The 12,381-nt window shown below is 29.9% G+C and overlaps 1 protein-coding gene across 1 annotated transcript in view; it reads left to right on the forward strand.

The window, feature by feature from the left end:
* Positions 1 to 12,381, forward strand: part of LOC135950154 (thioester-containing protein 1 allele R1-like) — a 27,760-nt gene continuing 15,379 nt past the window's right edge. Inside the window, exon 1 of the mRNA XM_065499682.1 lies at positions 1 to 546. Coding sequence (XP_065355754.1) covers positions 449 to 546 — 98 coding nt within the window. The 5' untranslated portion in view covers positions 1 to 448. The remainder of the gene's footprint in view (positions 547 to 12,381) is intronic.

A 12,381-nucleotide genomic window follows, 5' to 3' on the forward strand; every position in this document is an offset into this window, starting at 1 on the left:
CAACTAAAAACGGATAAATTAAAAAGTATCAAATGACGTCGACCTAAAAACGCGCATAATTGAGAAATAAAAATAAACAGCTAAAAAAAGAGAAAAAAACAAACGTGATATATACTTACTTAGCTGAAACAATAGATCTACATACTACATTATTAAAACTAAAAAAATATATAAGCAATAAAATATACAAACAAAAATCAAACTGACAAACTTGGAAAAAAGTGTAAACGGCCCACACAGAAAGTTCAATAAAAATCGTTTAAACTAGAAATAATACATACACATATAAAGTTGATGATTAATAAATTCTTTAAATATTAGTTTAACTAAATTTAAAAGTGATTTAATAAATATTTTACAAAAATTTTAAAATAGTTTGTCATTTTAAGACATTGTTTGTGTGGAATTAAGTAACAAACCAAATGTTAACAAGAGCGTAAAGTTAAATATGTTTGGCAACAATAATAACATTAATATGTTTAAAATGTTATACTTAAAGTGCTTAATAATTTTATCACTACTGGTGCATTTAAATTCTACTCAAGGGTTTGTATTTTATTTAAATTTTTATTATTTTCACTACTTATTTCTCCATATGTTTTTTGTATGTTTGAGTATAAGTTTCAGTTTTAAATTGAAATGATCTCATAAGCAAAATGATTGAAATACAATAAAGAAGAAGCAGATACAAATCCAGTTTATATATGGACAAAATTTTAATGAAACATTTAACAACAAATAAACTAAAGTTATAAACAAATAAGTGAGATATGAATGAAGCTTTCTTACCCGCTTTTTAGACACTTGCAAAAATATAAAAAAAAACAAAAAAGTTAAGAAACAAACTTAATTGTCACAGTCATGAAACATAATATTAAAAACACAAGACACATACTTTATTTATTTATCCTCTCCTTCTCTCCTCCACCCATCTCTCAAACTCTTTGTTCGGTAAATAAACAATAACAAACGTAAGACTTAAGACACATTGTACTTACAATAGAGCCATATAGTGGGCACAGTGTGTAATCAATTTTAGATTTCAATCTTTATATATAACAAGTAAGAGTGTTATATTCGGCTGTGTCGAATCTTTTATACCCATCACCAATATAATACGGTCACCGATTATTCTGCATTTTGTATAAAACATTTATCTGATTCACCCGATTTGTTTAGTTTTATATTTTGTATTACTAGAATATATCAGTGGTAAATTTCGGGTTGCTAGATTCATGCATTTAAATGTTATCGGGATCAAAATATGTAAAGAGTCAATAAAAAAAAAACTTATACACACTCCAGCCAAAACTTATCCTTGGTCCAACAAATTATTGTTTTTTTAATCACGTTAGCTTTTAAAAATATGTTAATTCGATCAAAATGGTCACCGAAAAATGTAGGGTAGAAGGCTCTCTTTTAAAAACGATAAAAGATATTCTTAAATTTGTTCTTTATTCAAATAGTCAGATATGTATGCTTTAGTTTTACTTATTTCAATTGTGCCTACCGGTGAGCAAAAATGGCGATACCGCCCCACCCATGGGGTAAATACGGTCAAGGGGATGAGACAGAATTGTCAGAAGCAAAATAAAACAAACATTTGTAAATATATACCTAACCATATTTTAAAACCTTTATACTTTAATTTAATTAATAATTTAAACAAACAAAAATAAGATTTAATTTTAATTTCGCATAAGTAAACAACAACCTATCTATCAATATATTTATATGTATGAGGGGCTTAGAGCACAAGGGGTTCAAATGACTTATGTTTAATAATGAGAAAAAAGAGGTTAAAATTACAATAAAAATTGTTAGATGCTCTCTGGAATATTACTTTTAATTAATAGAGATCCTGAGATATATTTTATTCTAACACGATAAAAAAATACAATCTTTTACATATACAAATACCCAAAAATTACCTTTGAAGTAAGGAAAGTCGAACTTATACCCCTTGTGCATTAACTTTTTTTAAAAATTTCTGAATTACCTAATAAGAAAACCTCATAGACTCAATATTTTTTATTAACATTTTATTAAGAAAAGCTTTTATGGTTCCTTGTTACATTTTTTAGTCGTCATAATCGGGCTCATCTACATTCTCACTTTGACTTTCGATTCTTTCCGGAATTTCTTCCATTCCAGCAAAGAAGATCCTGTATGTTCTTTAATTTCTGGAACATTAATGTTTTTAAGCTGTTTTTTTGGAGGAAGTTGTGGTAGTAACTACACGGCTCGGCCAACATTTCGAGATTTCATATTTACTTTGGTGAAGTTTTCTTTCAAATTCATAAGATCATCTTTGTATAAGATGATCAGATTCAGAGAATTCGTTAATATTATTTTCAGATTCACTTATTTTTAATGATTTTACGCAGGGCACACTTAGTAAGGTGACTGCGATGAAACAGCTGATTATTTTTTTTTATTTAGTTTGAATTGTCAATTCACTTGTGGTTGTTGTGGCGAAAAATACAACAAACCCAAAAGCAAAAACAACAACAGGCAACTTTGACAGTTCACCTACTTTTTAACAAAAACAAAGTACCTGTTGTTTTTGTATTGTTGTAGTGATGCAGTCATCTTTCTAAGTGTGCCCTGATTTTACGTATCAAAAATAATAAACAATCAACAATTATTAATATACTCGATTCCATTATTTTATGTTACTTTTTCTTTTTTGGTAAATAATCCACAAAGGTATTTGAAACAGGTGTTTTGATAACAAGAATTTTAATATTTGCTTAGAGCACAAGGGGTTTAAGTGCTCATGTACTCCTTGTGCTCCAAGCGAACAGGTATTTTAATGACAAGTGCTAGAATTGGTCGCCATATCTCGCTAACGGAATCCTACATTCAACTCTTGTGCTATGAACTTCTCTGAACTTCACCTACTAAGAGGATAATTGTACAACAACCACTAACAGACATTGTAAGCTTTAAGCTTAGGGTCGTTATCATGGCAGAAGTAGTAATTGTTTGATAAACTCAGTTTTTGCTTTGACAATGGATATTCCAGTTTTAAAATTTCTAAATACATTTTTTGGTCCATTATGCCTTCGATGAAATTATGAGAACCTGGACCAGTTGCCGAGAAAGACCCTTAAACCATCACCGATCCACTATCTTGCTATGTATGTTAAATTTGCTCTCGTCTGTGAACAACACATCTATCCAAAAATAACAAGTAAGAAAGTATTATCGGTCAAGCCCTACACTAGGTAAAAGAGCAACAAAATGTCTCTTTTAAAATGTCAATAATTTATATTTCTGAGTGATTTTTGGAAGTGGGCCTTATATGGGAGCTATGACCAATTATCGACCGATCACCATGAAATTAGGTCGTGTGATTTATGTCTATATGAAAGTTAACTATGTTGAATTTTGTGTATATACCAACATTTTTAAGCGATTAATGCACGTTAAAGTGAATTTCGGAAGCGGGTCTATATGGGAGGTATGACAAATTATGGACGGATCGTAACAAAATTTGGTGACATGAATTTTGTATATATAAAACTAATTTGGAGCGGAATTTGTGGAGATAAATATATAAATTAAACATTTATGACCGATAAAGTTTAATTTAGGAAGGACATTTGTATGGGGGCTAGGTGAAATAATGGATCGATTTCCCCACTATGGTGGTGTAGGGTATAAAAATCCTTTGAATTGTATACCATTCAAATTCGCTCTATGGAATACATTCCGGATGATTTGGGCGCAAGTTTTATTTCCCGTAGTGGATTCCGCAATGGACGTAAGTTTGGAAAAGCATGCAAATATATCCTGACAATATTTCGCTCTTTAGCTTCATGTTACATTTCCGGCGCTACTCCGATTTCCAAGCACTTCCTTCAAAATATCCGAAAGTATGACTTATGCTTTCAAATGTCGTCCTTCGTGCAACTAATATCATAAACAATGTCGGCTTCATGCCCACCTTTAAAGTTCAAGGCCATATGTACCACAGAATTGATCATTGCTCCCGAAGTTCCTTCAAATTTATTTCACTGGAAATGAAGCTACAGAAGCCGAACGCTATCGACGAACATGTGTATGCATTAACTGCAAGACCCTTCTGCCGAAACATTCTCAAAACAATTCATCCCGCCACAAATGAGATATCGTTCCCGCCGAACTTCTGCCAAATGCAAATGAATATACAAGCCGTTGTCGAATTGGCTGTGAACAAGCTCAATGAGCAAATTCAATTGAAACTACCTGGCGAAACAATGAAATTGACACAGTAATGAACGAAGAAAAAGCCGTCAATTATCCTACTGAATTTTTGAATTCATTGGAACCAGCTGGAATGCCACCACATGTATTAACATTGAAGTTTTGATCACCCATAATGCTTCTCCACATCTTAAACGCGCCAAAATTATGCAGCGGAACAAGATTGACCATCAAAAAATTTTCACCAAATTTAATTGAGGCAAGAATCATTGGTGGCAGATTCAAAGGCGAAGACGTACTGTTTTCGTTTTAGTTGGGTACGTTGATAAAACAGAAACAAAATTAATTTTTAATTTTGGATGTCGCACATTAAATAGAATTTCATAATTCAACAAAAATTTCAACAAGCTAGATCGTTATCGTATCTTTAACAGACAGACAGACAGACGGGAGATGGACATAGCTAGATCGTTTTAAAATCTTATGAGAACCCAGAATATATATACTAATGTGTGTCTTCGGTGAATATTTCGATGTAACATGAATTTCGTATATATAAAACTTATTTGGAGCAAAATTTTTGATGATACTTGATGATAATTAAACATTTACGACTGATGAAGTCCAATTTCGGGAGGACATTTGTATGGGAGCTAGGTGAAATAGTGGACCGATTTCTGCCAGTTTGAATAGGCTCCGTCCTTGGGCCTAACAAAATATATGTATCAAATTTAATCGAAAGATCTTCAAAATTGCAACCAGTACTCTGCGCACAAGGTTTGCATGGACAGCCAGCCAGCCAGTCGACAAGCCAGGCGGACGGACATCGTTTAATCAACTCAGAAAGTGATTCTGAGTCGATCAGTATACTTTAAGGATGGTGTTATTTTTGGGCGTTACAAACATCTGCACAAACGCATATACCCTCCCCACTATGGTGGTGTAGGGTATAACCAATATTCCCCATCTTTTTTGATGGTGGGTATTAAAAGTTACAAATCACAGACTTATATACCTTAATTTATTAAAAAGTGATTCATAATTTTAAAAATTTGAGTACAGACTTGCTTATACATTTATTTTATTACCAATTGATACATAATTTTTTAAAATTTGTTATAGTTTATCTTACTATCGGCCCACTGTATGGCAATTGGATGCGTGCTGTTAAACAACAAAACTAACCACACTGTCCGTCCGGCCGTCTGTCAATGAGTTAAGTGCGCCGGATTTGTAATGGTTTTCTGAAGACATTATAATAATTCTTTATTGTCTTTCTATGAACAATTGTTTGATGATTTGTTTTTTAATTCATTTTTGCTGTGTTTTTTTTGTAAGACAAGTAACTACTACTTGTCTTGACAGCTTCTTGTTTTCTTGCCATTTTGTTTGGTTTTGTTAAATTTGTTTCTTATTCTTTCTGTTTTTAATTTATTTTTATATAAAAGCTATAAAATTATAGCATGTTTTGAAACCTACGCATTGATTTGTTGTTTTTTTCATAAATTTTTTTTGCTCAATATTTATTATGTATTTCCTTTAGTTTACCTTGACTTGTCGGTTTTTTTATTGTTATTAGCGTTTATTTAAACGAGTGCTTTTTTAAGTCAATACCTTTATGTATTTATTTACTTTGAAATTAACTAAATAAATAAATACTACATACATGTTTTTAAACATTTTTTAAAATTAACTCGTTTTGTTTACAATAAAGTGAAATTATTCTACCTAAAGACGATGTTTTTAAGTAAAATATAATAAAATTTAAAGCAAATGTTGTGAGTCAAAACAAACACTTGGTTAAATATTTATAGAAATTCAAACTAATTATTGATTCTGAGAATAATTAGTAACAGAAAACGGCTAAGAATTTTGTATTTAATAGAAATTTATGTAAACTACTTAATAGCACTGGGCTACACAGCTTTTATAGTTTTTAAGTAATTGTGCCACTTCTAACTGTCTGATCCTATTTACAAGAAAGACGTAGCAGAGGAGCATTGGAGTTTAAATTTTGATAACGCACCCTTCTTACCCCTTAGGGTCGGCGGTATGGTGTCTCAAATTAGGATACTTCAGACATGTAGAATTTCCAAAAATTTTACATTTTTAAAACGATCGTATTTCTTCAAAAAACCGTCGTAGATTCAAGAAGATAGAATCTACGACGGTTTTTTGAAGAAATAGGATCGTTTTAAAAATGTAACATATCCGAGGTGTCCTACCTTGGGGAACCCTGGCCGCGTCTCTGGTGGGTCCATTTTTACAACTTAAACTCGACAACACGACAAATTTACTGTTCTAAAATCCCTACGTAGGTATTGCAACAACTGTATATACTATGATATATTCCAAATCATTCATATTATAACCAGCCCGGACCAAATGTGGACTTTATGGACGAAATTCCAAAAAGTATGCAAATATGTTTTTTGTATTCTTAATAAATCGTATATATATTTTCACCTTTACTTTTACTATCCAAAAGTGTAGGGACGTAACCGATTTAGCCTATATGTTCTAAAATCCCAAATCAGCTTCGGTCCAAATAAGTTTTGAATACGAAAAAATTCTAGGATTTGTTTATACCCCTAACCATGAGTAGTAAGTTTTTCATTCCGTTTGTAATTTCTACATTTTTCATTTGCGAAGCAACAAATTATATATATTCTGGATCGTTATAGATAGGGTAGTCGACATAGCCATGTCCGTACGAAGCGCCCAAATAACTTGCATACATTATTCATACATCAATGTATGACCCGGTTCGGTTGCTATTTAAAGGCGAGAAAATCGGCCCAAAAATGCCTGAGATATAAGGAAAAAAACCAGGAGAACCTCGATTTTTGTCCTATTTTTGATCTATATCTAGATTACTAATATAGAAAATATGGATATCTGATGATAGATATTTCAAAGTCATTTACATCGACGTATGTATATAAGGCCCACATTGATGGATCTACAATGGGTCAAAATCGGGAAATCAATTTTTTAACTTTTTTGTCATAAATATATTTTGAAAAAAATTAAAAAGACAATATCGAAAAAAAAATAATTTTGTTTGGAATTAAAAATATATTGTAGAAGAAATAATTTAATAAACTGTTTTTTTTTGGTCTCCTGAAAACTTGTGTTTTCTAAGATATATAATTTTGAATATAGTCCCTCGATATACTTAAATATTGGCGTTCTGTTTAAATGAACCGTTCCTTATTTTTAAGCAACTATTAACATCACTATTTCATTCTGGCTCAAAATGTTTGATACCCGTAGACATAGAGAAACATAGAGCGGAAACTAGAAAAAAACTCGACTTTTCACATAGTTTTTTCTACTAATACATTCTCACCACTTAAGTTTCTGACAACCGAGTTAGGTCTTTGACAGGAGAGTTTCCGCTCTATGTCTATTCTCTATGCCCGTAGATTCTCAAATTCAGTTCACCTGACATCATACAAGTAATACAAAAAATTAAGCTATCTTTATCACCCTTGCAAACTTGATTACAATCTAAAATCTGCCTAAAACATTTATTCGGCCGCAATCTAGGCCAATATTAATCCAGATTTAAGGAAAACAAATTACAAAAATTAAAACCCATACAATACATCACACCAACTTACCTCCAATCAAATTACGTGATTTAACCCACTACATGTATGTATTAAAAAACAACAAATTTTTTGTTAGCTTTAAAAAAAAACGTATGAAATAAAATAAAATGAATGTGGTTATACCACTCACAATCACTTGACCATATGAGGCAGGCACCAAGACAATATAAAAACAACAAACTCGAAAAATAAACTACAATAAATGTATGATCACCTAATTGGGAACTAAACTAAGCACCCAAACCAACGACTCTACTCACTCGTATTTAAACAAAAAACCACACAGAGGCTTTATAACTACTTTATGGAATTGTAGAAAAATAAACTAAAAATCGTTTCTAAAAGAGTCTTATACAATTAATATGACTGTAAGCGTAGATTATGATGGCAATCAACGATGCATGAAACACTAAGAAACACTTTTAATTTCTGTGAGAAAATGAGTATTTATTCTAATTAGGAAAAGTATTTGTAGTTTATGTAAATGGTGACAATAGGGTGGAATCTATCAGGCCTGTCACACAATTTCTTCGGACTGGTTTCAATTCCGTAGTTTTCATTCCGATCGATTTCGTTTTAGGTTCTTTAGATTCCGTGTAATTTATTAATTCCAAAAATGTTTAATAATTTGTGATTTTAATTTGACACCGGTTTTAATATTAAAACAAAAATAACGTTTTTGGTACAGAAATTTATTAACAATTTTAGAAAAATATATAATTACAAAGAAATATCAATCAATTCCACTTTGAAAACTGAAAGTGGTTTCATTCCGAAAGAAATTTTCGTTTTAATTTTTCTGAAGAAGCAAAATACGGAATTAATTCCACTTCCGATCGGAATGGAATTCTATCAGGCCTGTCACACATTTTGTTCGGAATGTTTTCAATTCCGTAGTTTTCATTCCGATCGATTTCGTTTTAGATTCTTCAGATTCCGTGTAATTCATTAATTCCAAACATATTTAATAATTCTGTATTTCTGATATTAATTTGACAGCGTTTTTTATATTAAAACAAAGGAGAAGTTTTTGGTACAGAAATTGATTACAAATTTTAGAAAAATCAATAGTTGCAATGAAATATCAATTCTAATTTGAAAACTGAAAGTGGTTTCATTCCGAAAAAAATTTCGTTTTACTTTTTCTGAAGAAGCAAAAAAAAGAATGGAATTATGTGACAGGCCTGTATTTTTGAAAATGTGTATGATATAAAATAGTAACATACGATTGAAGATAAAATTGGTCTACATAAAGACCTAAGATTGAAGCTAAAACTGGACTACATAAAGACCTATAAGTGAAACTAAAATTGGTCTACATAAATACCCAAGATTGAAGCTAAAATTGGACTACATAAAGACCTATGATTGAAGCCTTAATTGAACTACATAAAGACCTAAGATTGAAGATAAAATTGAACTACATAAAGACCTATAAGTAAAGCTGAAATATAAAGATCTATGATTGAAGCTAAAATTGGACTACATAAAGACCTAAGATTGAAAATAAAATTGTAATACATAACGACCTTCGATTGCGGCTAAAATTGGACTACATAAAGACCAACGATTGAAGCTAAAACTGGGCAACATAAAGAGCTATAATTCAAGCTAAAATTGGACTACATAAAGACCCAAGATTGAAGCTAAAATTGGACTACATAAAGACCTAAGATTGATGCTAAAATTGGACTACAAAAAGACCTAAGATTGAAGCCTTAGTTGAACTACTTAAAGACCTAAGATTGAAGCTAAAATTGTACTACATAAAGACCTAAGATTGAAGCTAAAATTGGACTACATTGGACTACATAAAATTGGACTACATAAAGACCTACAATTGAAACTAATATTGGACTACATAAAGACCCAAGATTGAAGCTAAAATTGGACTACATAAAGACCTAAGATTTAAGCTAAAATTGGACTACAGAAAGAGCTAAGATTGAAGAAAAAGTTGGACTATATAAAGACCTATAAGTGAAACTAAAATTGGACTACATAAAGACCTAATATTGAAGCTAAAGACCTAAGATTGAAGTTAAAATTGGACTACATAAAGGCCTAAGATTGAAGCTAAAATAGGTCTACATAAAGACCTAATATTGAAGCTAAAATTGGACTACATAAAGACCTAAGATTGAAGTCAAAATTGGACTACATAAAGACCTAAGATTGAAGCTAAAATTGGACTACATAAAGACCTATAAGTAAAGCTGAAATTTGACTATATAAAGATCTATGATTGAAGCTAAAATTGGACTACATAAAGATCTATGATTGAAGCCTTAATTGGACTACATAAAGACCTAATATTGAAGCTAAAATTGAACTACATATTGACCTGTAAGTGAAGCTAAAATTGGACTACATAAAGATTTACGATTGAAGCTAAAATTGGACTAGAAATTGGCAAAGAAATTCTGGTATGCAATGAAAAACGATTTAGATGCAAAAACGATTTCAAAACGACAATAGGTGTGATGTGTTTGTTTGAATCGTGTTGTCATATTAATTTCAAATTCCAATTTGTTTCAAAGGGAATTTATCTAAATTAAATTTTCACATTAATTAAGGTAAACAAATGCGGACTTGTTTATATTGTTGTTTTTTGGTATAAAAATGATACGGAATGAAACTAAAATGGAATATGAAATCAATCGAAATTAAATCGTTTTCGAGATTGATTTCAGTTTTGAAAACGATAGTTTTTCATCACATGCCTGTTTTGAAAAGGGAAACGGGTGTTAAAATTATTTTTATCTCAGTCGTTAGCATCTCAAAACTACTCTATTTGAACAAGTCCCACCCTAATTTTAAAATATATTTACTACCGTATTAATATAAAACAAAAATAAACTTCAACGTATTTTCATTTGTCATTAAAGTATAAATAACAAAGTTTAATTATGTAGTTTTAGTGTTTCTTTTTAGTTGCTTTTAATATTTGTTCACTAAAAAAGAAAATCTTGTGTTACAGTATGTAAAATAAACAAAGATCATAAATCATTTTTAACAACCGACAAGTAGGTATAACTCATTAAATAAAAAAAAAACGAAATAGAAACTTAATGAAACCGAAAATGTGTGTTTTATATTTATAACTAATTAAATAAATAGAATATGTTTTTCTTTTTTTAGAATTTTGTATGTCAAATTGTCTGGTAAGCAGGGTATTTAAAAAATAAACAGTTTTAATTTAACTCTTGCAAACAAATTTTAAAAATTTAAATGAACAGTTTATAGAAATTCACACTCCAAGAAAGTATGTTGGGAATTTAAATGATTAATTTTACTTTCTAATAACTTCCTCATGAAGATGTATTAGCAACATAATAATTATTGTTATTATTAAACATACATCACATTGTAAAAGCGTTTTATTATAAAATAAAATAAAAAAAATACAAATAGTAATTTTATATTTTGTTACAGCATCATCATCTTTAACAGCTTCGTCATCTTCATCATTGGTGCCATTGTGGTAAAAAGTTTAATAACCTCCACTTACGACTGTAACACGACTTTATCAATTGAGTCTAAAGCTAAAAAACCAGCAATTGTTTAAACCATAAAAAAATATATATTTTTTTACACTTTGAATAGAAAAAATTGTATCTTATTCACCTACATACTTTTTTTTGACGGTTCCTTAATAAAAAACTTACTTTGACTTTGTATCTTTGTAAAAGATTTTTACTTAAACCAACAACCAACAATGACTATTATACAATTAATGTTTTTAACAACACAATTTCATTGTCTTTTTAATATTTTTTCATGTTTAAATAAACACTTGTCTGTTTGTCTTAATTTTTGTTTACCGTTTTGTATGGATTTTAATTTTTTTCTTTAAATATTTTAATGATTTTCAGTTTCTTTTGTTGTACGTACCAACATGATTTTGCATCTTTTTAGGTGGTTTTGGAATGAATTTAAATTTTGAAAACAAGTGTGGGAATTAACGGAATTTAAAAATACATACTATGGTTATATATATTGAGTTAACCCCTTTTGGTTATAATGTGGTTTATTTATAAATCGCCCCATATTTGGAACGAAACCTACAACTATTTGATTGGTACTTGTGTGATTAATTTGGGAATATTGTTATTAAGTTTTAAATATCTAACGTTCTATTTTTTTCTTCTGATATAAAACTGAGATTATTCTAGCCAATGTGCTATTTTTTCAACAGTTTTGGTAAAAGGTAGTGTAATTACTTACAATATCACAGAAAGTATAACAAATCAGTAGAGCCCGACCGAATACTCCGAACATTAGCTAAATACTACACCATTTTTTAATTGAAATTGAGAACATTATACATGATATTTAGAAAATTCCAAATGAAATTGAGAATTTCCATTTTAATTTGAGAAAATTCCAAATGAAGTTGAGAATTTCCATATGAAATTGAGAAAATTCCAAATGAAATTGAGAAATTTAAATTTGGAAAATTCCAAATGAAATTGGGAAAATTCCAATTGAAATTAAGAAAATTCCAAATGAAATTGTGAAAATGTTATTTTACTCTACATAAATAATATACATTAAACAAATTACATAAATA

This window comes from Calliphora vicina, chromosome 2 (assembly GCF_958450345.1).
Source record: "Calliphora vicina chromosome 2, idCalVici1.1, whole genome shotgun sequence".
Taxonomy (NCBI): Eukaryota; Metazoa; Arthropoda; class Insecta; order Diptera; family Calliphoridae; genus Calliphora; species Calliphora vicina.